The sequence below is a fragment of the Sturnira hondurensis genome, unplaced genomic scaffold (genome assembly GCF_014824575.4).
Source record: "Sturnira hondurensis isolate 20B ecotype Veracruz unplaced genomic scaffold, ASM1482457v3 Scaffold0006505, whole genome shotgun sequence".
Lineage (NCBI taxonomy): Eukaryota > Metazoa > Chordata > Mammalia > Chiroptera > Phyllostomidae > Sturnira > Sturnira hondurensis.
In genome coordinates this window covers 42,037-68,139 of record NW_028079136.1, presented here as the reverse complement: position 1 = coordinate 68,139, position 26,103 = coordinate 42,037, and the positions used below count along the sequence as shown (strand labels likewise).

General features: G+C 41.7%; 1 protein-coding gene across 2 annotated transcripts; it reads right to left on the bottom strand.

Annotated features, from left to right (window-relative positions):
* Window positions 1-3,153: 3,153 nt before the first annotated feature.
* TPH1 (tryptophan hydroxylase 1) lies at window positions 3,154-24,821 on the bottom strand. 2 transcript variants are annotated; one of them, XM_037049958.1, is made up of 11 exons: window positions 24,713-24,821; window positions 19,740-19,876; window positions 15,308-15,491; window positions 12,803-12,903; window positions 11,581-11,648; window positions 11,200-11,396; window positions 8,685-8,820; window positions 7,857-7,983; window positions 5,882-5,977; window positions 4,983-5,116; window positions 3,154-3,469 (listed from the first exon to the last, which is right to left on the bottom strand). In XM_037049958.1, exons 1-11 carry the CDS (start codon window positions 24,726-24,728, stop codon window positions 3,295-3,297), a joined length of 1,371 nt encoding a protein of 456 aa, XP_036905853.1. In that variant the 5' UTR covers window positions 24,729-24,821; the 3' UTR covers window positions 3,154-3,294. The 2 variants fall into 2 exon arrangements, with proteins under 2 accessions (XP_036905853.1, XP_036905854.1); XM_037049959.1 differs by having other exon boundaries at window positions 24,808-24,821.
* Between the last annotated feature and the right edge of the window lie 1,282 nt (window positions 24,822-26,103).

The following is a 26,103-nucleotide window of genomic DNA, read 5'->3' as shown; positions in this document are numbered from 1 at the left end:
CTGCCTACTACAGGTAAAAGTTAATTCCCTCTGGAGGAAAATAAAACCATCCAGAAGGTATGGAGGATCTCCCATTAAGAGGGTGATGATATTAATTATTCTTTACATATGGTTAAGGATAGTACATTTCTCTCTATGAGGTCCTCTCACAACATCATCCCCCCAATAACCCAGTGGAGTAGACCCAGCTCACTTTACAGATAAGGACCACGAGACTGAGACTTCGCCAAGAATTCCAAAAAGTAGTTACTAGGTTCCAAGTGTGTTTGGCTTTCTTTATCTCATATATTCATAGGCTTTTAAAGAAGTACAAAGATGTGACAGATTTCTTAAACTAAAACAATTGAGAATATATATATATTTTTAAAGATTTTATTTATTTATCTTCAGAGAGGAAGGAGAGAGGGAGAGAAATATCAATGTATGGTTGCCTTTCATGTGTCCCCTGCTGGGAGTTGGCCTGCAGGGAACCAGCCTGCAACCCAGGCATGTGCCCTGGCTGGGAATTGAGCCGCGATCCTCTGGTTTGCAGGCCCGCGCTCAATCCACTGAGCTGCACCAGCCAGGGCTCAATTGAGAATATGTTTTAATCAGTTTTTAACATGTTTGACAGGAAATAAATGCTCTCTGAGAACACAAATTTTGCATCCATTTATTATCCCGCTGAATAACAAATTTGCAAATTATAAATGCATGTCACATCATAAAACAAAGACTGGACTGAAATAGACCACATTATTATTTTTATATATTTCCTAGAAATTAATATGAACTCTATTATATGTTCTTTCAACCACAAACACGGCAAGAAAAAAAAGAAAAAGAGAGAAAAGAAGAATTACGAACCAAACTTTTGGTTCAATTCTATTCCTAGATGCTTTGAAGATATATATTTTTGAATGTAAGAAAATTCTAAGACTTGCAGGAATCCTGACCTATCAAATATCACAAATCTAGAAATTAGAAGAACTGAAATCAATCCTTAAATATTTCCGTTATTCTGAAGTTGTTCATTATAATGGTTGTGCCTTTAGATATTGATTTTAGTGTGCTTTAGAGTGATTATAAATACCATCATTTAAAATTCAATAACTATGAGTCTTCACCATGGCCGAAGCCATGTGAAAATAACCAGACACAGGATGCGCAATTTGCTGGTGTTTACCGCCGACCAACATCTCACGACACATTTCCTTGCAACCAAATACACTAACTATAAACTAGCTAATGAATATTTTAAATAATTTCAGATTAGCTGACTTAACATCTATTTGCTCTCGAAACTATATTTAACAGTTAATTGGCTATTAAAATTTATAAGTAATGTAAAAACGTGAAATAGCATGAATTACCTTTCCCAATTTTATTTCCTAACATAACATAAAATAAAAGGAATTTTAAAGAAGATTTTTACAATTTCTTTTGAGGTCTAATAACGATTAAAAGATCAAGTGCCCTGTTGAAATAAAACATGTTAAATGATATTTAATTTGACTGATAATGTGAGATATAAGGACAGTTTCTTGGAAATGGAAAACTGGCTGAAACTACGACCCATAATATACCATCAGTAAAAATGAGATCCCGAGGAGAAGGAGCTGATGAGATGTAACATTCGGGTTATTCTGAGTTTTGTTTTGATCCTGTTGAGTTTGAGACACTTGGCAAGGCTGCCACACAGCACAGTTGTGTTACATTCTGTGAACGGTGCCACAGAACATTGTACAACACTGGCCTGACTTATGGGACACCTAGACGGAAATATCCAGCAGACAGCTGGAATTAAGAGGCAAAACTTCGAGAATGATGTCAGGGATAGGAATGCAAATATAAAAGTCATACAAAATAAGAACTGAAGTCAGGGACTTGGGTCATTTCCCACGAGGAGACAACAGAGAGAAGAGAGGGCCAAAGACAGACACTTAAGGAAAGTCTTCCTTCGGGGAAGGGAGGGAAGAAAAGGAGCAACTTAAAAAGACACCGCATGTATTTGGGAGCCCAGCTCCGTCTGTTTATACAATAGCAGGCCTACTCCCTGTCCTACGCCACACACACCACACAAAAGCCAGCCCTTGCATTGCTACCGTGTTGGTCCCCAAATGCTCTTCCGGACCTTACATTCCATTTCCTCCATGTCGCCCCACGCTCTGCCCTCATGGCTTACCTTCCTCTCTATGGTCTTACCCAATACCTTACAAATAACATGCCTGGCACTGCTTCTCCAACTTTAACTTGGTGCTGCTCTCATCTGTCCCAGGTGGCACTCTCCCTTTGACAGCATGGCCTCCTGCTAACCTGAGGACGATCCATCACGATACCTCGGGCCACGTGTCTGGGTGCAGGGCTTTGCAAGTGGTACCCCCACCAACTTCCCGTGGCTGCCTGAGTACAGCAGAAAATCTAAAGTAAAACCAGTGTCATGCAAAGCCAAAGAAAAGTTTTAAGGAGGATTGTCACTTAGGAAGGGGCTGCCAAGTGCCTACAAAATAAAGCCCCCCCATTCTTAGTCTGGTCCTAACTGACCTTGCCAGACGTAGCTACTCCTCTTTCCCTACAAGACACTACACTTGAAGCCAGATTGCTTGCTCTCTACCAGGTAAGCTTCATGGGCAAGGTCCTCTATCATTTTGTTCATGCTAGCAGCTGGTCTCCTATTAAATTTAGGTGTGTGGGTGTGATGGAGCTTGGCACAAATTCATTGATAAGCAAGCTGGTTTAGGAATAAGAGGATTTAGGTAACAACATGAACCAGCTCCATAATACCTCTGAAAGTATGTTAAGTGATCATAAAGGTTATTTTACTCAAGAAGGAATGCAAAAACTAGAATCAGGCTGGGACTAGATATACCCATTGGGACAAATAACTTCTCTATTAAAAAATAGGTAGTCAGTAAATTGTATGGTATATCAATCATACTTCACTAAAATTGTTACCAGAAAAAAATAGTTGGTGGCTAGAGTTTCCAGGTACAAATTTTCAAAGATTAATGGGCCACTAAGAAATGGGAGTAGATATAAAGGACACATGGAGAAAACCAAGGGGATGGGGGTGGAAGCAAGGGGGAGAGGTGGGTTTGTCGGGGGTGGGGGGAATGCAGACAACTGTAATTGAACAACAGTAAAATAATCTTTTTAAAAAGATAATATAGATAATATACTGAAAAAAAGAAATGGGAGTAGAAAACGTTGTTTGGCTGCTATCCCCCCATGACCAAGTCTTTAAGAAAAGCAAGAGCTGGCCCCCAGGCCTCTGCATGGATACTCAAATGCTCTCAGGATTAGGACCGGACGCGGTCAGATGCTCGGCGGCTGGCTGATGTTAGCAAGGGCGCCACTGACGATATCGAGGTCATGCCGCAGCTCATTCATGGCGCTGGTGATGCTCTCGGCATCTTTCAGGATCTGAATACTCTGCGTGTATGGGTTATACTTCACTCCAAATGGGCGCTTAATCGTTTTGGTAAATTCTCTATTTAAGAAAATAAATAAAAGGCAATCAACTTCTGGTGGGAAAACAGTGAAAACTAACAGCAAGCCTATTTCACACACAAGGCAAAAGACAAATCTAGGTGTTCACGCCACCAGTCCGACCGGCTTCCCCTCACTGAGTGTGCAGAGGCGCCCTGGAGCCCCACACAAGTAGAAAACCTAAAGTCGTCATGGGTACATCTGCCCCTGGGTTACTAGGGAAAGATCCCATGGATGGCTTTATTAACAACTTATTACTTTATGCATCTCTTAACTACAGAATGGAGACCGAGAACAGCAGCTTTATCAGTAGAGAATGACAACACTGGCCACATATGACAGGAACAGACCCCCCCCCCCGTTGTGATTTATGTAAGCACACACACACACACACACTGAAACAGGCTGAGAACAGTCCTGGGTCCTGCACATGTACATTCTTTCTGCTTGGAATGTTTGCCTCTAGCCTTCTCTAAAATGACCTAAACTCTACCCTTTCTTCAAGCATGAAAGTTCTTCCTTATCAAGCCAAAATTTGAACCTCTCATTGGGCACTCCCAAGAACGATCGTGTTCAGGACCCCTAGGGATAATTGTGCAGCTCAGGACAATTATACACAAGCAGGGGATGAAATACAGCTTGAATCCACCTGGTTGACCCAGAGGGGCCCCCTCCTCTAGTTGCGCAAAGATGCCACATGGGTTAGAGGAAGCCCTTCTGCTATTGGTATTTGGTTCTGTGAGTGGTTTAAACCCCCACCTACAAGAAACTCCCTGGAAGACAAGGGCCATGTCTTCAACCCCAGTCTGTTTCCACCATCACAATATGATCTCATGACCCCTTCCACCAAATATTTCATTGATTCTGCCTTGATAGTCCTTTTCATCCCTCCAACCTTTTATCTTAGTTCAGGCTTTTATTTTCACTTGAAGTGCTGTAAGAATCTAAGCAGTTGCTCTGCCTGCAGTGTCCACCTTTGTTAACAACGCACTTAGCTAATTAATAGTTGAAGCATAGCTTTGATTCCATCCCACATTTTTTATTTTTTTTCACCTCCTTACCTTTTTTATGCTGTCACTTAGCCTACAACTTAGCATATCTGAATCTCCTCTGTCCTTCATGTCCTTTCTAAATGGCCATTTGCTTTCCCTGTTCCCCAGGCTGAAATGAATTGCTCCTGAATAAAATGCAAACAATGTTTCATCTGTATTTCCACGAAGGCTTTCTATGTTGTTGTATAGTCACTTGTGTAAAGTTTGTCTTTCCTATGACTTTATAAATCTCTGATTAGAAGAAATGGGAAGAAACAAATTTCTTGATGTATCTGACTCATAATTTACAACTCTCATTTAAACAATGCACTCTGAGTATTTGTTGTGAACGGGAGCTATGTTACAGGCAGAAGACACCTAGTAGGCTTCTAATTATCTGGTTGCTTACTTCTGTGAGTTGTTACCATTATTGGACCTATGTATTGCAGAGGAAAATTAAGGCATGGGGAAGATATACTGTACCTCATCTTCTCCTTTGCATCTTCAAAGCTTTCAGATACAAAGTAGACATCCTGAAAAGTTGTGATGAGACACTCCTGTTTGCAGGTAATCTTGGGGTCAAAGGGCTTTACTTTGGCATGTCCAGAAAGTGCATGCTAGAAAACAAAGAGTTAGTTACTCTAAGAATACTATCTATTTCCACATATCACATTTTACACATAATTGCTAGAAACAGCACACATCTGAATTTGCACCGCTAATGCAATGGCCCTGACCTACAATTACATGCTAATTTCCTACAGCTCTATTTAACCCACACTGTTATCCAGCAAAACGAGTGGCTTGCCTCTCTCTATAAATGTCCCAAGATCATCTCTATTGTTCTAAAACTCTTCTCCATGTAGGAGGCACGGAAGGATCCTTACATGCTTTTGCATTATAGCACCTACTTTCTCCCTACATTAGTTATTCATGTGCATGACCCATACTCACCACCAGGTGGCAGGCTCCTTGAGAACAAGACAGTACCTTGGATTTGTGCCATACACATCCATCACTTAACAAGCCTAAGTGTGTTCCCTTATTGGCTAAATAATAAATCTCAAAAGAACTCCCTAAAAATCACAGAAGTTATTGGTAGCACACAAAAACGGTGAGGAAACAACAGCAATACTTTATAAGCAAAAACTTTTTTTTTATTTTAAAGATATACAAACACACACACACACACATATCAGAATATTGGGGAAACAGAGAAAAATCCCTCTTAAATAACCTTTACTGTCACCCTAAGTACTTTCCATGGCAAGCTCTTGTCCAAATCTGCAAACTATTTTAGATCACATATGTGATATTAAGTGAATATGGCAACGTGTGATATCAAGTGAATATGGAAACGTGCAAAGATGTGCAACTCTTACCTGGAGCTCACTGATAGAAGACAGTAAGCCAGCACCGAAGACCCTCAGCTGCCCATCTTGTCTGCACAGCCCAAACTCCACAGTGAAAAAGTAGCACTGCAAACGCACCTGGTATTAGTTCCATATCCTGAGTGGCTCAATTTAAAACAAATTGTAACTCTTCGCCGCTGACCCAAAGTATCCCGGAGTAAAGCCCAAGACCCCCAGACTCTCACCAGTGTGTGTGCAGTGTGGCCTCATTCTAAGCCTATACTTCCCAAACTTTGTTCCCAGGGCCCTCCCATACTCATCAAAGTCACTGAGGACCTCAGACCTGTTTTCGTGGGCTCTGGCTAGCTATACTTGCCATATTAAAAATTAAAACAGAAAATATTTAAATGTTTGTTAATTAATTGTAAAATATAATAAACCATTTTATGGTAGCATAAATAACATTTCAGTGAAAAATAACAATATCATATAAAGCAAAAAGGTAATAAATAGCCCTGTTTTACATTATTGCAAACCTTTTTAGTGTCTGGATAGATATTATTTAATGTGTGGCTGGAAAACAAATAGATTTTCATATCTGCCTCTGTATTTAACCTGTAGCAATATGTTGTTTTGGTTTAAATATATTAATATATATTCATTTATTTATTATCCATATGCCACATTAGAATTAGGCTCTATGAAGACAAAAATTTTATCCATTATTTTCCATGGTACATTCCCTATGCTTAGAAGAGTACCTGTCACTGAACAAGTTATCAATTAATAATAGTAATAATAATGGCTAACATATATGATTAAAGTATATGAAGAAAATTCAGCCTCACAAAGATAAGTAGTTAGAAGAGGCTGAATATTGTAATAGTATTTTCAGGGAACTGTGGATATTATTATTTGACATTACATCAGAACTCAGAGACCATAGTTTCTTAAAGTTCAGCTGCATTGTGGAATCTGAAACCACATCAGTGAACTCTGTCTGTTACATTAAAATCCACTTTCTGCTTTGAATGGCTCTGTTACCTATACCTGATTTTGAAAGGGCCTCAGGGGCCGCAAACCACAATCTGGGAAGCACTGTCTAACCTTTGAGCCTGTTTCACACCCCTTCCCCCACCCTCGCACTCTCCGCCCCAGCTTCCTGTCGTTTCCCCAGACACACCAAGCACCTCCTTGCCTTTCCTCATGTGCCCTCATCCCGAGAGGCTCTTCCTTCCTTTCTTGGCACATGGAAATCTTACTCATCTTCCCCGAGCTGGTTCAGATGTTCCTCTTCCCTGAAACCTTCCTCAAGCAGTGCCCTGCACATCTAGACCGCTCCGTCTGAACTTCTCTGCCGCCTTCCTCCCGTCCTAACATAACTGTTTCCTAAAGGAGCATCGAAGTTCCTGGAAGGCAGGAACCAGCCCTTCCTCATCTTTGTATTCGCAGCATGATGTCTTGTACCTAGTACTCAGAAATACTGATAGCATCATTTGGGGGGAACCGTCATTTTTACTGGAAAAAGAAGATACATCAACTATTAACATTATTGAGCTGTAGTGTTTCCCTGTCTTTTTAAGCTCCTGTCTCCTTTTGATAAACCTTAAATTTCTACATCCTCTTTTAATGCTGTATAAGTGATTTAAATTAAATTAAGTATGAACCAAGACATATTTTCTAATGGTCATCTTGAACATGCACTTTTATATTTTTTTAATTTTTTTAAATTTTATTCATTTATCTTTAGAGGGGAAGGGAAGGCGAGAAGGAGAGAAATAGCAATGTATGGTTGCCTCCTGTGTGTCCCCTGCTGGGAACCGGCCTGCAACCCAGGCATGCGCCCCGACCGGGAATCGAACCGCCACCCTTTGGTTCTCAGGCCCACACTCAACCCACTGTGCCACACCAGCCAGGGCTGAACATGCACTTTTAAACTATGCAGGTGCCCTCATCCCACCCGGTTAAGAATTACTGATCCGTACAGTTATTTCCAGACTTATACCGTTGCCAGTTTTTGAACAGCCTCCTCCGAAGCTCCAAGGGATGCCAGGCCAATTTCTTGGGAGAATTGTGCAAAACTAGGTTCAGCCAGAAGAGGAACGTGACCTAAGAGTTCATGGCAGGTGTCGCTGAAAAAGAGGTGCATGCCTGTCACACGGGGATGCTTAACATTGGCACGTGAATCAGCCATCCCGTCACGTTAAAATCGGATCTTCTATGGAAATCGATCAAGTGGCATTACTTTGGAAAAGGATCACAAAGGACCCTAACCAGATAAACAAACAGTTTGGGTTCCAAACGCTGGCCACTCACAAATCCGCATGTGTAAGTACATGCAGATGCCCACAGACATGCCCCTCACCCCAAATCAGGTCTCTGCTTCAAACGCCCTTCTCAAAATAGCAATAACACACACACACACACGCACACCCCTCCTTCTTTCCCTGCTTCATGTTTCTCCATGGCACAAATCACCAGCTGAATATATATATGTGTTTGTTTATTATCTGCACCCACCACACTGGAATAGAAGCTCTATGAAGGCAGGAATTTTTGTCTGAATTTTTTCAGTGTTTATACATTCATTCATCCTCTATGCTTAGAATAGCACCTGTCACCTAACAGGTTGAATAATAATAATAATAATAATGATAATAATAATGGCTAACTTAAGGAGAGCACAAAGCATGTCATTATATGCCAGGGGCCACTGTAAATGTTTTACCTGTGCTAATGTATTTAATCTTCCCCAAAATCTCATGAGGTGGGTTCTATATCACAAACAGGTATTGAATGAATCAATCAATCAATCAGTCAATGAAGTACTTACGGCTCCGGGGTATAGAGGGGATCTGAACTGTGTCGCACATACTGTGTGCAGTGGAAAACTCGAAAGGCTAAACCTGATAAGAAATCCCTTGGTGATAAGTAACCAGCCACAGGACGGATAGCAAAACCTGTGCATTCTGCAAAGCAAGGGAGAGAACCCACGGTAAACCTTCACCAGCACAGACCACATACTGCAGCATTTTAATTCTGCCAGTGGCACAAAGTACACATTGAGAGAGCACACAAAAACTACAACGTATCCTAGGTGTCCTAGGGGGAAAGTAATAGTGATTAAGCACTTATTGTGGCCAGGCAATAAATTACACCTTTTACATACCACATCTCCTTTCATACTCAGTGTATGAGTTAGTTTCTTCTTGTTGTAACAGCTGTAAAACTGAAGATCAGAGACTCATAATGTGCCCAAGGCCACACCGTGGAGGGTACAGGCAGGATGAGAACCCAGGTCTCCTTATTCTACAACTTGTCTCCCTGAAGAATTTAGAATATCCCCCTGGACTGAACCTATTAGTTTAGATTAGAACCATTTTCAAATCTATGGCATTGTTTAGCCAGTACTACCTCTTATAAAGCAGGTTCTTTATTTCATCTACACTGGACGGGGGTCTACCATAACCCCAACAGCCAAGACGTCATGCCCACGGTACCAGTGCCTCCAATAGGCAACCAACGTCCCCATTTCACCCTTCATTTCAAACCCTCACACTCCTGTGTTGTAGTTACACCTGGTTGCTCTGTACTCGGATTCTCCCACTTGGACAGGCAGACTTCATGGAATGAACCTTCTGCAGTAACAGAAACACTGAACCTTCTGAATGAACCTTCTGCAGTAACAGAAACATTCGAAACTGAGGCTGCCCAATAGGGTAGCCACTAGCCATATGTGACTATTGCACTTGAAATGGGGCTAGTGTGACTGCAGAACCAATATTTCAAATCAAATCTGTTTTAATCATTTAAACAATCACAGGTATCTGGCCGCTACCCTATCTGACCAGGCAGGGAGTCTCTCACAAAGGATGTTTTGTTTGAAATGTCGTTGAATTTTGGTTTCTCTTTGACACTTTCTCTTGAAACACCTTCAGCGCCACATTCTGCAGCCAGCTCAAGGCCTGGACCCCAAGTGGACAGTTCTCAGTTTTTGTGTCCGTAACAAAATACTTGATCCAAATCTCACCCCAGTTTCATTGATGACAGTTTCACTAGCACATGCTTGTCTGTCTCTGTAAGTCTTGTGAGACCATGTGCATTGGTTCTCTGTCATCTGTAATCACTATGTTTTCTTTTTTTTTAAAGATTTTATTTCTTTATCTTTAGAGAGGAAGGGAAGGGGAGAAGGAGAGAAATATCAATGTATGGTTGCCTCTCATGAGTCCCCTGCTGGGAACTGGCCTGCAACCCAGGCATGTGCCCTGACTGGGAATCGAACCGTGATCATGTGGTTCACAGGCCCGTGCTCAATCCACTGAGCTACACCAGCCAGGGCTGTAATCGCTGTTTTCTTAAATCTAGTGTTTGCGGAACCACTTACATGAGTTTATCCCGTGAAAAAACAATATTGTCCTTTCCTGCTTAGTTCTTCCTTTGTGTATAGAGGCATGAGAATTGTGGAGTTGAATAAACATGCAGATTTTTACGACAATCTATGTTTAAAATTCAAAGATAGTAATTTCAGACCATGATGGAAATAAACTAAACTCACTTTGAGTCAGAGACTTAATTTCTCTTTTCCCCCCAAGTTCCTAATCTACTGAGATCAAAGGAGGGATTTCTGTTTCTTAGCTATTGGAAGCCCTGGAGATCACTGACCATTTTATTTCCTATACAAACTAGAAAAAAAATAAGAAGTCCTGGACAAAGCAAGAGTGAAGATCTAAGAGACAAAACTCTGCTCACCCTTTATTTACGCCCCTCCTAGCACATCTGCCTCTGTGGGGAAAGAGTAGAATCCTAATGTGGAAAGGGGCTTCGGCTCGGCGACTCCAGTCCTCCCGAGGAGCCGGACCCTCCCCCACCGCATCCCTGACAAGCAGGTGTAGAGGTTTCCCATCAGCACCTCCTTGGACGGGGCACTAACCACCTCATGAGCCTGTTCCATTTCCATTTTGGGCCAAAAGCTTGCAGTTTCTACTCCACAGTCCTCTACCTCAGGGCCACAGAGTAATCCCCCTGTTATGTTAGATGACCTTCAAATAGTTAAATAAAGCTATGATGTCTCTTAAATCTCCAGGGTAAACACCTTAAGAGTCTTTCAGATTTTATTCACATGATACATCTTCCAATCCCCTTATAACTCTGCCCACTTTCTTCTACACTTGTCCTGATTATGGCTGTCCCTTTTCACATGTGACGCCCGATACAGAATCAGAAACTCCAGGACAGGGCACCCGAAACTCTGATCTCTCACTGCTGGACTTTATTCCTCCGTTAAAAATTCTGTCCTGATCCACACAGAGCTTAACATTCCCCTTACAAAAAATTAACTAGCTTATCACCTTTTAGAAAGTTTGAAACATCTTCCAACTGTGGGATGTTATCTTCCCGGTAGCCACAATACTTAGAAAGCAAAGGTAAGTTTTTGAGATGCTCTCTGCAGGCGTGGGTGGGGTAAAGTTTGTTCAGCTCTCGGAACACGGTGCCCCAGGTCTTAATCTCCTCTTCGGTGAATTCGACCTTAGGGATGGGGTCTCCACTGGCAAGATAAAGGGAAGAAGTTACTTGAATTAGCATTCAATAAACAGTAGCATTCCTCTTTTTCTCTCTTTAGTAAATGAGCATAATTTACTCTCTTCATTGATTTACTCTCTTCATAATTTACTTTCTGCATTGATTTTACTATTTTGAAGGTGGGTAAGTTGTTTTTATAACACACTTACTGTTTATAGTTCATAGCTAAGTCTGCAAAATACTTCCGTCTTTCCCGGTAGACATTGTCTTTGAAGCCCTGGTAATTAAAGAAGAGGCTGTAAATATTCATACTAAAATGTACTTGACAAATGATATTTGGGAAACATTTTTATTATATTAAAGAGCTACATAATTGTTATTGTGAGCAAGCATTATTTACAAATTTATGATCATTTTTATTTTAACGTCAATGTTATATGATAGCTTTATACTATAGTGGCTACAAAGACACAAGATACTATAGATACCAAGGTACAAAAATAGTATAATGCCTTCAAAAAATAAAATGGGTTGAATAATATGAGCACTGTCCTAGTTAAATACAGGCTCTTTGCCAAGGGTAAGATTTTTTTTTCTTAATCACTCAACTGATCTCTCCAGCTGGAAGTGTTGGCTCTCTTGTATATATCTTACAGCAGTTTGTTCATGCCACTTAGTACACTTTCCACATTTTAATCTTGATTGTGTTTATTCATATGCGGGCCTTATCTTTTCAACCAGACTGCAAGCTTCCCTGGCAGGCATAGCAACTCGTATATTGCAACAGCTCCTCAGTAAGATATTATAGAAGGCAAGGATGGATTGTCCGGGGCTGTCTGCGGCAGTGAACGGTCACTCTCGCGGCGCTAAGGGAAGCTAGATTAAAGCCCTGGTCTGTGCAACTTCACACCGCACTGTCTTTGCTCCTCCCCTCGCCGGATCCTAGAGCTCCATAAGCAATCCTAACACCCAGCCTCACTAAATACTCTGACCCATGCTCACACGGTATCCCATACGGTTCCCCAAGGAGACACCTCATAGTTCATCAACAGCCTAATCACCCAATTAGGGTGGGCAGCATTGGTGGTAAGACTTGTTCATCCTACTCTTACTCCCCTTAATAACCCATGCCCATTTTAATAAAAACTGACAGCAGATATTGTCTTTGTTTTAATGTAATTCTTAGAATAGCTCTTAATGACAGGAAAGCCAGGCACTCAACAGACACTTTGGATCCAGCGAAGTTAGTTTTCTTCAGGCAGTTAGTCTCGATTCTACCAACGTGGAGCCTGCTAAACTTCCTGAAGTCCGAATTAAAACAAGATGCTATTTTGTCTGGAATAAGCACTTTCTCCAAAGATGAAAAAGTTAGCCTTAATTTTTTGTTCCCTGTGAATTATGTTCATGAAAATATTCATTGAAAATACTCACAGGGTGGTCTGCATCTAGTTCAGAGCCGTACATCAGAACTCTGTTGGCGCAGTGGTCCAGGTCGGAGATCTTCCTCGGGAACCAAGGAACCGTGTCCGTGCCTGCAAAACACAAGACCCAACAACAGCAGAAGAGACGACCTTGAACAAGGCAGTACGGAAGAAGAAATTAGGAAAGTCATAAATGCACTTAGGTGAGATTTCTAATTTCAACTTGTACATTGAGGCAAAATTTATACACAGTAAAGTTTTCTATTTCTAATAAGTAAGTATTATTCAAAAAATTTTTTAGTTTAAAATGTATAAACCTTAATTTCTTAAGTGTTGGAGAAATGCTATACTTTGCTAATAGACCAAAAGTTCCAAAAAAAAACATTTTTAAGCTACCTATTTAACTACCCTAAAAAAAGAAGAATAGGGATGTACAGACCAAGGTGCAAATTTAATAAGAAATTTGAATGTTTACTTTTGTTGATGAAAAGGATCTTAAAGGTCATTCATGCCTTTCCCACTTCGATCTTCTCGCCCTCCCCCAGACATGCCGTCCCTCATAGACTCTGGGTTTGCACAAGCTGTTCTTCCACCTGACACTCCTGCCCCGCCCTCCCCCCCACCCATCCTTCTGTCTTCCTGAGAGTGTCCTTCTCCTCCCTCAAGGCCCAAATTGGAGGAGACTTCCCCGACCCTGTAGATGAAGCTAATTCTCTGTCATTCAGGTTCCCTGAACACCATTTCTAACTTTCTAAAAGCTTTCTCTGCGTTTTCCTATAATATATTTGTAACATGTGTCTTACAGAAAAAAATGGGGCCTACTCTAGGGTAGAGACTATCTATTTTTGTATCCCCATTTCTTAGTAGAAATATTTGACATAAGTTGGTATTCCCTCAATATCAAATGAACCATTTAGCCTCTATAAAGCTCTTAATTTTATACATAAGGTAATCAAGATCCAGAAAGGTAATTTACCAAGGTATCTCATCCTCCCTAGTGGAAAAGAGAGCACCAGAACTTGAACCTCCTCACTTTGGTCCAACACCCTTTCAAACAGGCCCAGAAGCGATACTCAAGGGACTTAACAGCAGATACAACAGGGCCACCAATCACATCACTGGAAATAGACACAAGCAGAGTCCTAGGCTGGACATTAACCTCACCCCCCACTGCTGTTTGTGGCAGGTGAGGGGCCCCTAGGGAGGGTCCGGGGCCCACGGGCTTCAGGCCTGGTGGGAAGCACTCACAGGACTCGGGGAAGCAGCTGCCTGCCAGCCAAAGATGAAAGTATATCAATATGTTAGTAATTTATACAGCCATACAGATACAGGTGGATATTGGCCCTGATTAAACCCCAAATATTGCGGCATAATCTGAAGGGATTATTTTAAATTGAGTGCCATCTGCAAAACATGGCTGAATTATCTACTTGTCTTTTGCCCCAAGTAAAACTACAGGATTTTTTTTTTCACAAAGGAAGATTTTAGCCTATGTCTTTGCTCTCTGAGTATCTGTGGCCTTAGAAGGCTTCACTGCTTTTTCATCTGCTTTTGGAGGAGGGCGGGTAGAGAGGAATGTTGCATGCAGTGTATTTCACATCATGGCTGCCAGCAACCGTCAACATCCTCCACAAATTCATTCAGTATCTGCTGGAGCCACGCCCTGTGGGAGTTACCAAGTAAGAACTCAGGGACTGTGACTTGGAGGTTTGTGAAATGCAGAAATGCTTGATGATTTGGGAACGGAGACAGCAATAGATTTCTAACTCTTCGAATTTGTTTGTATACTCGAGGTTTCCCTTTCACGTCTCTCACTTGATAAACTGTCACCCTATAATTTTTACTTAGAATTTTGAGAAGTTCTATTTTGTGTTCCCTTCACTAACAGACTGTAAGCAATTTGAAGAGACAGGGTTTTATTTTTACTTTCATCCTTCAAGATAAAGATAAGATTGTGCAGGGACTGAGTGAAAGATGAAGGGATTAAGAAGTACCAATCGGTAGGCACAAAATAGTCACAGGGATGGAAAGTATAGTATAGGGAATACAGTCAAAAATATTGTAATAACTCTGTATCATGCCAGGTGGGTACTGGAAATATCGGGGGACACTTGATAAAGTATGTGACTGTCTAACCACTATGCTGTACATGTGAAACTAATACCAAGTAGTATTTGTTGTCAACTTTCATTGAAGCATAGACATTTTAAAAAGAAAATAAATAAAATGCACAATTCTAAAAAAGATAAGACACGCATTGCATACTTATTCTTCTAAGTACATTATTTTTACTTTTTTTTAAGATTCATTTCTTTATCTTTAGAGGGGAAGAGAAGGAGAGAGGGAGAGAAATATCAATGGATGGTTGCCTGTTGTGCGTCCCCTGTTGGGAACTGGCCTGCAACCCAGGCATGTGCCCTGACCAGGAAATCAAACCTCGATCCCTTAGTTAGCAGGCCCGAGCTCAATCCACTGAGCTACACCAGCCAGGACTACCTTTACTTTTCAAACTCACCATCCTCCTTCACAGTAAAATGATCAGACGGGTTCACAGACAGAACATTAGTGTGAGACTTCAACAGATGAAAAATATCATTCAGTTGTTCTCTGTTGATATCACAGTCAACAAAAATCTCAAACTCCGAGTTTCTTCTCTTTGATTTGCGGGACTCGATATGTAGCAGGTTCACACTCTTCTCCTGTGCAAAGCAGAGGGTGACGCTCTGTGTGACTGCCTCAAATAGTGACAGTCTCTGAGCAGATGACTTTCATTACTACCGAAAATCAATTTCACACTTGTCATAATGGCCAGAGGGAGAAAAGGATGTTTTTAGTGCTGCCAGTAGCTAAGTAAATCCCCCTAAATATTAGGAATTATTTTTGTTGTATTTTTTCCATTAACGTATATCCCCCTTATACGCTCTTCCACCCCCACCCAGCCCCTCCCACCACCACACCCCCTCAGTCACCCCACTGCTGTCCAGGTCCATGAGTCCTTTTTCTTTCTTGCTCAATCCCTCCCCCGAACCCTCTCTCCTTGCTATTTTTTAAGACTTTATTTATTTACTTTTAGAGAGAGGGGACGAAAGGGAGGAAGAAAGGGAGAGAAACTTTGATGTGTGAGAGACATATCAATCAATTGCTTCTGGTGTGTGCCTTACCTGGGACTCCAGGATCAAACTCACAACCTGGATTTGTGCCCTGACCAAGAGTCAACCTGGCGACCTTTCGCTTTGTGGGACAACTCCCAACCAAGCCACACCGGTCAGGGCAATATTAGGCACTATTCAAGAAAATTGTAAAAATTCATCACACCCTCCAGAAACTAATAAAATAACACCCACTGGAAGTTTCTCGGATTGCCATAATTGATTGACCTTCAAACGAAAATACCAAGTCTCCTAGACAAACAGAATCTTTTGAAAATTCTTACCAATTAAAGCCAGTTTTCGAAAAGTGATGCTACTGTTAGTCTTTTAGAAAAGTTTCCTTTGCAAATGCATCCAATAAATTATGTGAACAGCTTGAACACCAAGTATTTAACACCTCAAAGCTCTTAAGCAACAAGGTAACCAGCTAAGCCAGATCTCTGCTTCCGGTCTCTTCCTGCCCTCCGAGGCCGTGGACACCGTACGTTTAAACCCGTAGGAGGGGATCTTCTCCTACCAATGTGAGTAGCTGAGGAAAAGCACTGGTGTCGGGATAATGAAACGTAATAACCAGTCACCCAACAGTTTTTCCTCTAAAACATGAGAAGACTAGAGTAGGCAATCTCCAGTACTAACCACTTCAATCTAAATCAACGTAGTGGACATATGTGTAGCCAGGTAAGGACTGTGGAGCATCCCATGAAGGATTAGACACAGAAGGAGTTTATAACGCAGTTTTCTAACACACAAAAGACTAAGAGGAAGCACAAGTGGTGAGCGTTCAGGTGCCAAAAATGTTTGGCACACCGAAAAAGCATCATGGGTTAGAGAGAGTAGAAGGCCCCGTGAGCAGATAGGGGCTGACAGGAGTCTTAAAGCAGAGACAGAGCAGGAAGGCCCAGGGAAGAAGGAGAGTTCCAAACAGGAGAACTGCACGAGCAAAAGCAGGGCTGAGATGAGAACTATCAGGGGATACGAACCAGAAAGAGAGAGTGAGTGTCAGGGATGCTGGGAAACTGAAGTGGGCGGGGTTTATCCTGGGACATGGAATTTACGACGGAATCCACAGAAGAAAGCCAGTTACAAGTTACCCTGGCATTGGCGAGGCGTGAAGAAGAGTTTTATTAAATGCATTTCTTACGGGTTTTTACACTAAGACTATATTCTCCAATACTATCTGAAGGGCAACTTGAATAAATACCAAACTAAGCTATATTTCTTGAGAAAAAGATGTTAATTCTTCCTACATTGATCTACAAATTTAATGCTATCCAAATCAATACCTTGATGGAGTTTGGTGAGGGAATGAAACTAAATGAGTTCAAAGTCCATCTGGAAGAAAAATTAAGGCAAGAAGACCTCGGAAAATTCAGATGAAGCAGGATTAGTGAGACAGTCCCGATCAGGTGTGTCAGGCACACACACGGGCACAGAGAGGTCGGCAGTTTTTCCCACAGGTACACAGCATGTACATGTGAGAGCTGGAGCTCAAAGCCAGGCTGTCCAGCTGCACCGTCCATGCTCCTGACCACCGTGTCGCAATTCTGCTTTACAAGAAATGAAGAGCCAGGGTGATGGGTAGTATGGATCTTCTCTGGACAAGATGTACATGATCTTACTGTTGAAAACACTGAAGACTGACACAGCCAAAAACATGCTACATGGGGAAGACGGGGGGAGGGGAGTTGAGGGCGCCACTGAAAAGGAGTTTGTGGCAAGAAAACTGAATCTTTACTTCCATGGTAGGAAATAGTAACTATGACTGGAAAAAAATCAAGAAATCAGAGCACAGTAAGCAGGTTATTTATAAATATGAATTAGGAAAGTAGAGACTAGAAAATATAGTTGAAAGAGTTGAAACTGGTTACCTCCTGTAGGCTGAGGACAAGCAAAATGGGTGGATCCACACCCAGAACACTGAGCAGAAGTCAGAGGAACACAGAGCAGCCCAGGCAGGTCCTAAAGCACAGTGTTGAGTGAAAGAAAAAGTGTATGACAACATTTATGTAAATTACCAGCACACACACAAAACTCCACATAGTCTAAAGCGCACATTAAAATAATTCAATGTACATATCAAACAGAGTAGCTGTCTATCAGAAGAGAGAAATGAGGAGCAATGGAACAATGACATGAACCAGGAGGCTGTATAAATCAAAGAGAATGGCGTACCTGTGATTTAACGAGAAAGACGAACTCAACCCTCTGCACCTAAAGCCACCAAAAATTCAAGTGGAACTGAGGAAGGAAGAGAGGGGAGGCGGAAGACTGCTCCTTTCTCGCAAGTTCTATAGTGTGACTGGACTTTCTAAGTCATGCTGGACATGCACAAGTATTCTTTGACAGAAAATAAAATTAAAAAGAAAGCTGAAAAAAGCAATATAAATACATTATTTAAAGGCCCAGGGTAAGCAGTTGGCTAGCTTAACATAATTATATAATTATCAAATCTGGGGAGGAGTAGGAGGGAGGAGCTTCAGTATCATTCACAATAGAGAGTAAATCAACATTATGTAAAGTTGATAACTCAGAGATATGAGAGCACACTATTTATATTTTAGAAACTCGTCACCAAAAGAGCAATTAAGAGGTTGCCTCTGGGGAGTGGGACTGAAGATATAACATGTAGGGTAGGAAAAATGATGCTTTTCAAACTCTTCTAGATCACCTGTCTATATTTTAAATTTTTATTTATTTAAAATATTATTTCAAATGTCTGCATAATAGTATGCCATACAGATCTAAACTTCATTTTTCAAAATAACTAACATTTACCAATAAGGTAGTTTGAACTATCCTAAGCACTTGCATATAGTAACTCTATTAATTTTCACAGTGATCCTATGAGATAGGTAGGGTTCTCATTTTACCGCAAAGAGACATTAGTTTGCTCACGATCACCCAGCTAGTATGTGACAAAGCAAGGATTTGAGCTCCCAGAGCTACAAGCTTAACCCCAAAGATATTTGAGTAGCACAATCAGCCTGTCCCCTACCTTAGGACAAGTAGTTTGTTTATAATGTTTAGTTCTTACAAATAAATCTTTGTGTCCCCAAGCCCTTAAGTTCAGTTCAGCCCCCCAGTTCAATGCTGTTACAGTACCTGGTACTTCACTTTCAGGTCTCTTTACACACGTGTAATTATTTGCTTCCTATAGTTATTTGCTGGTGTCTGTGTGTCCTCCAGACTGCGCACAGTAGGAGGGCAGGCCCTGGTCTCCTTTGCTCAGGTCTGCATCCTTAGAATCCAGCAGGGCACCTGGCACGTACTAAGTACTCAATAAATACTTATGGTGGAATTAGGGAGTCAAAAAGTGTAAACATTTTAAGGCCCATAATATATATTACCAGACTGATTCCCTACACAGCACACTGATTTGCCCTCACACCAAAGGTGTGTTTAAGTGCCAAGTGCATTGAAGCTTTGCCAACGGGGAACAATATAATTATAAAAATCATTGCTATTTTGCTATATAGAAATATCATTAACTATATTATTAATACATCATTAGATGTCATTAAAATGTTAATATTTTCAAATTAAAATAAAATTAAAAGTTGCTTCTCCAAAATCTATTAAGACTTTCTTCCCCCTTTTCTTCATTAGCTATTTGTATCTCCTCTTCTGTAAACTGTTTTTATCTCTTGCCCATTTGTTAGAATGAGGCAATAAGTTAGAAATGTAAGTGCTTAAGAAGTTTCTGTAGCCTATCCTTGAAGAATTTACAGTATCCTATACTTTAAATATAATTTTAGACTTGTTCTAGGGAGTTCGATGTAGCGTATGGAGGGCGCGTACCTGGAAGATTTTCAGTGCTTTCAGAAGTCCTCCAACTTCATTCTTTAAGGAAAAAATCAGAGTTGCTCTTCCTCTTTCTAAAGCATGGTCTTTGTTTTCCTTATTGTCTTCAATCATGGTGAATTTGGTGTACTTCTCTAAAAATAAAGTATGAAAAATAAGGAGAGTTCTAAAAAGTACAGTGTAGACAATATTTTATAATTTTTTAAACTGAGACAACATTCAATAACACTAACCAAGCTTTAGTTTCCTCATCTATAAAACATGGATATGCTTATACGCTTTGCAAGGCTATAATGAGGCCAGCCTTGGCTAGTGTGGCTCAGTGGATTGAGCACTGGCCTGAGAGCCAAAGGATTGCTGGTTTGATTCCTAGTCAGGGCACACCTCTGGGTTGTGGGCCAGGCCCCCAGTAGGGGATGCATGAGGGGCAACCACACATTAATATTTCTCTCCCTCTCTTTCTCCATCCCTTCCCCTCTCTACAAATAAGTAAAATCTTAAAAAGAAAATATGAGACTATTATGAGACCAAAATAAGATAAAACATGGCCAGACATAGTGCCTAGAATGCAATAAGCATGCAATACATCTTAGTAGTTTCCTTTTTTCCTCCAAATCCTTCTTTTGGAACATGCCTGAAGCTTCTTGCAGTCTTCCTGACTTGTAGCCTAAACTGGGCACCACCCCCCCTTTAAGAAAGCCTACCTGCTCTCCTATGTACAGTTTCAGCTCTTTGTTGTACTAGGTCTTGAATGACTTCCCTAAATGTTTTATTCACACAAGCCTGTCTTTTAACAAGGCAGCAGGCTCCCTCAGAGCAGGTACAAGGCCTTCTATATCTTTTGTAAATTCACGAGCCTGGGCAGCTGTGGACACAAGCGGACTGGAAGGATAACCCCTAGCTGAGAGAATTCTGATTCCAAATTATTCCATATCATTCCTTTCCTCTCTGCCTGTGGAATCCTCTAGGCCATGGGCTCCAAAGCCTTTTCAATACTGGCCTACAAGAGCTATATGATTATAAATCCCAGTGGGGTGTGTGTGTGTGTGTGTGTGTGTGTGTGTGTGTAGGGGGAGATGAAACTATTGTGGGGGATAGAAATAGGGCACAAGAACTTTGGATTGGTGGCTTTCAATTGAGAAATACACATTTCAGAAATAAGATTTGTATTAAATGGAAACAGCATATTTAGGATTTTTCTCTGATTAGTTTTCATTTGGTTATTAATCCTTCCTAATTACCCAGTCCCATATTGTAGTTTTAGTGGAATTAATCTTTAACAATTTAAATGGAGGTAGCTGGTTCCACTGCCCCTCCTGGGCTCTCACTCATGGATCCAAGCCCATGGCATGACCGCTCAGAGCGAGGGCAGGGGTGACGGTGTGGGCTTGAAGCCAGATGCACTGTGTCCAGTGCCCCAGCCCACACTCCACTTGTTCATGGAAGCCTCCCCTGTCTTCCCCAAGTCACCTCCCCTTAATGCTGATTGTCATCGCACCATATAACTCCCATTCATAACAGCAGTGGCAGGTGCAGCTGTAGCTCTGCTTCACTGACCATGTGGTTATGTGTGCCTTTCCAACAAGACCGTGAGCCCCACTGGAGGCAGAGAATGTGTATGCTTTCACTCACCGTTGTATCTCCAGCACTCAGAACCGTCTTTGCACCTAACAGGCACTGGAAAGATGTCATTAAATGAGTAAAGGAATAAAAGATTTCTTAAGGACAAGGTCCCCACCTCAGGGAACTGAAAGTCTGGTAGAGAGAGACAATGCAGAGAAGTAAGTGATGGCAGTGAATAGATTATTCTGATACATGTTCAGAGACGTTTTACTGAAGATGCGTCTGAAATGGATCTTAAAGAACAAGGCGGGTGGGAGTAGGTGAGGAGGTTAAAGAAAAAGATGAGGCCATGACCAACCAATATGGAGCACTGCGGAGTCATTTAGGCAAGTGGGTGGATCCTTTAAGAGGCTGTGTGCAGGTAGGTAACGCAGGGGAGTTTGGATTTGATCTTTGGTGCCCATCCAACACCCATCTACGGACTATGGCCTGTCTGATTGGAGGCCAAAGTCCTGGATTTGCAATGCTTCTCTAGAGGATGATGCAAAATGAGGGGCCTGATGCATTTTTGTCTTTCTGACCAGAAAGCTCTGGGGTGTTTTCTCCTTCCATAAAGCTTTTTTCTTAACACTTACAGACCATATAACATTTTGGGGTCCCTTACAAAAGGCAGCCCCAAGAGACTCATCTGGCTTGGCAGAGGATATAAAATGCCAAGTACGGCTTTCAATCATAGGGTCATAAACTACAGTCTGCTACTGTACCAAAGGGATACAACTTTCTGTTCCAGAATTCAGTCCTTAGGATTCTTTTGGAACTTCGTTTAACAAATATTTATCAGATATGTACTAAGTTGAAGGACTCCTGCATATAAGTTCAGAGTATGGAGATAGGAAAGAAAGTAACTCCCCACTCTGTGATGGCAGGTTCCATCCATTCTTGGCAATATAACAGGTGGGGAAGGGAACTGGCATTTGTCAAGTGTCTATAAATATCATGCACTAATATTATCCTGTCTAATTCCCATAAAATCTTAGCAGGCGGAGATAGGAATTATACCCGCTTTATAAATGAGAAAACTGAAGTGTAGAGAAATTAACCTGTTCACAGTCACACAGTCATACTTATAAAATGTAAGTATTCTTTGTCTTAAGGTGATTTTCAGATTCATTGGCTTATTTATTATGAATCCCCTAAAGTGTATGAAATTCCAAATCTCAAGTGAATAATTTACAAGTTCTTTTGCGAACAAACAGTTGAAGACCCCAAAGCACAATCACCGAGTCAGCGGAGTCGCCAAGTCCCCCTGACATTGTCCCCATGACATGCTAAAGGAAGAGGTTCTGCACATATAAGCTTACACTATTTTCATGGTGTAAGTAAACTTTAACAACGGAAAGCAAGGATCAGAGAATAATAAAGGGGGTTTTGCCAGTCAGCAATAGCAATGATAGAGTTTCAGAGCTACATCCTTCAACAATCTCTCAGAGCTTAGAGTGTGACTCTTCATACAACACTATCCAAAGATTTTCTTTTACATTTCAAAACCATCCCCTAAGCTACCCTGGCAGGAGCCATGATAAGAAGGCACTAACACTCGTGGCTGGTCCAAGTCCACCCCTTTGGGGTTCACATTCTCTCTCCTTTCCCTGGTTCTGGCGTGGATCTAGGTTTGCCACCAGCATCTCCCCAGTGGGTGGGGGCAGAGGAGAGTGAAGGATACATTCATTGAATATTTGTGATGTGTAAGGTATTTTATATTGAGATTTGGAAACACTCCTATCCCTCTTGTTTTAGTCAATATAAACATGAAGTGCTCAATAGAATTCTCACCTCTCCTCTACCTCCAAGATGAGAATATAGAGCTCTGATCTTTACTAAAATTTGGCTATAACTTTCCCAGGTTACAGGGTTTATGAGGCATCCGTTCTTTTTTCCTTTATTTAACTACTCCCGACCCCTTTCAGAACCTCTACATTTTCCCTTGTCACACTTGACCTTTCCCCCTTCAACCTACCTGCCAACTCCTACTCCTTCAGGGTTTGCACCCACAGTACTAGTCTGGGAAGATAAAAGTCTGTCAAGTGTCACTGGGTCACACCTGTTCGACCCATGGCTCATCAAGAAGTATATATTTTCTTTTTAAAGCAAAACTTCAACAGGCCAATACCAACTGGTGTTTCCCCCATTTTCTGTGAGAGGTGAGGGGTCACTCTCCCACTACATCTCGGGTCTGACTGAAGGTGCACTGGTGTGCGGGACACGCCGTTGGGACTGAGGAAGACAAACCAAAGAGGAGCGCAGAAGCTCGAAAGCTCTTTCTTTGGTAGAGGTCAAAGTGCACACAATGACTAACTTTTCCCTCCCCTTAGTTAAATCAGCACCAAGTGTAATTTCGATTTATCTGATCCAGGAAGCACGAATAACTACCAAATTAAAGCATTTTGAAAGCACGGATGCTGTTTGAAGACAGAACCAGACACTGTGGGGAAGACTGGTGTGGAAGGAGAGAATTCTCCGGAGAATCTTGATTTTCTTTTCTAAAGGGGGGAAGAAAAAGAGGGTGAAAGTGAAGATGAAATACAAAAGAAAACACTGCCCCTGAAAAACAGTAACACAGCAAATAAAGGCACAGGCAAAGAAAATGGAAATGGAAGACATATCCCTACTTGCAGATAAATCTAACGTGACGATACCCACATATGCAAATGAACTCCAGTGGTAAAGTTCACAGACCACACGTCACAGCTTTGCAAAAACATTTATAGCTGCTTTAAGCTGTGCTCATCTCTACCTTTAAACCCAATAAGTGAATTTCACTCTTCTTTGACAATTAGTACACAGGCACAAACTTTAATAGGTCAGAAAGTTCAACTGTAGTCTTTTTCCCCCCAGACAACTAGAGTCAGGGAGTTAATTTTAAACCTCTGATAACCAAATGGTCATAGGCAAGGTTAAGTTTACCTGGACTTATGCCTCTTTGTCAGCTGTATAACCTTGTACCCAAGCTCTTAACCCCGTGTTGGGGTGAAAAATGAGATGCTAAGGTGAGATGCTAAGAGGTTTTGCACCTGAGGCTCCCTCTCCTTTGGGAGGCTTTCATTTAGGAGAGGAGAAGGAAAAACGGAGGTTGCATTTTGACAGAGAGGAAGGGAAGGAATGATGGTCTGTTTCTGCTAACACAGAGGAGTTACGCAGAATTGGCTTCATTCTGAACCTCAGTTTCCCCATATGTAAAATGCAAGAGTTATCTACTTGACAGAGAGATGAGTGTGAAGAGCCTGTTTCTGGCACACAAAAGAGACCCTCAAAAATAGTCTTCTCCCCCAAATGGAAGAGGAGGAAAGAAGAGTGCCTATTCGGGTAAAACGCCCACTTCCCAGACCCAGTTCTCTATGGGTATTTACCTCCCAGGAGGGTCATCTCGCTTCCAATCCACGCCGCGCCCCCAAATTCGCGACGACGGTCCCTCGTCCCGAAAAGATGGGGTCACCCTACTCACCTGTGGCGCTACTAGGGATGGGCTGGATTAGCCCGCGGGTGGCACTAGCCCGCCTTTTATAGAAGCGGGCGTCAGAGCGGACCAATGGGCACCGGAGGCAGCCGGGAAGTGACCAATAAGAAGGGAGTTCTCCTGCAGGCTGCAGTGGAGGAAGGAGGCGGGGTAGCGGGGGATATCTTGGGCAGGTGTTGACCTTGTGCGCCAGCCTACGCTGAGACTCGCACGCCTTCGCTTTTAGGTGTTTCTGACAGGTGTTTTTATTAAACTGTTGGGCCATCCTGACAACCGAAGTCTGACTAATATCCAGAGCTGGAAATTCCCTCCAAACGAAGACGAGGTGTATTATCAGCATAATGACCTCCAATGGCCTTGAACTGCTTTTCCGGGATGGTGACTAAAGCACGTTTTCTCTGTTTCTAGGTTATTGGATAGTCCAGTCCTGCCTTATCATTCTTTTGGTGGTTTCCCTTGTGTCTTGAGGCAAGGCAATCATTGAACTTTTTAGAAGGGAAGTGCTCAGTATCCTGCCAATTAAATTTTCAAGCCCCGAGCAGATGAGCCTATTAGAAGAAATGTTGTTATATGCTAATGAACAACGTGGCCCAGAAACCAAACATTTGGACGAGGTTGTTTATTGATTGGGTGCTCAGTGCACTAGATCCTGCCCCAAAGGACTATTTATGCAATATATTGTATTGTAGGGCTTTTTATCCCCCTTTCGTCTTTAAAAAGTCAAGTGTGTTGATGTTTAACTTGCAGTAAAATTTATCCTTTTGAGATGTACACACAGCTCGGTGAGTTTTGACAGACACATACACTTGTGCAACCACCAATCAGCATACAGAATTTTCCATCACCTCAAAAAAGTTCCCTTGTCCCAGTGCTCTCCCCCCACACACAGCCTCTGGAAACCACTGATGTTGTTTATGTCGCTCTAGTGTTGTCTTTGCCAGAATGTCACATAAAGGAATCATACAGAATACATAGTGTTTTTGGCTCCTGGCACTTAACATAATGCCTTCGAACTTCATCCGTTTCATTGCACGTATCTGTAATGTGTTCCGTTTTGTTGCTGAGTATGAATGTACTTTAAAATGCAGGGCACTTACAGCTTTTGCATGTTTATTTTCTTTTATCTGAACAATAATTCTAGTAAGATAAATGCTATCTCGCTTTACAGGTGATGGAACTCAGCACAGGGAAGCTCTATGACCCCCTTCGGTCAGGGGCTAGTAAGTAGACTCAAGAATCAAGCAAAGACATTCTGACTTTTAATCTGCTTTTCTCACTGCAAAA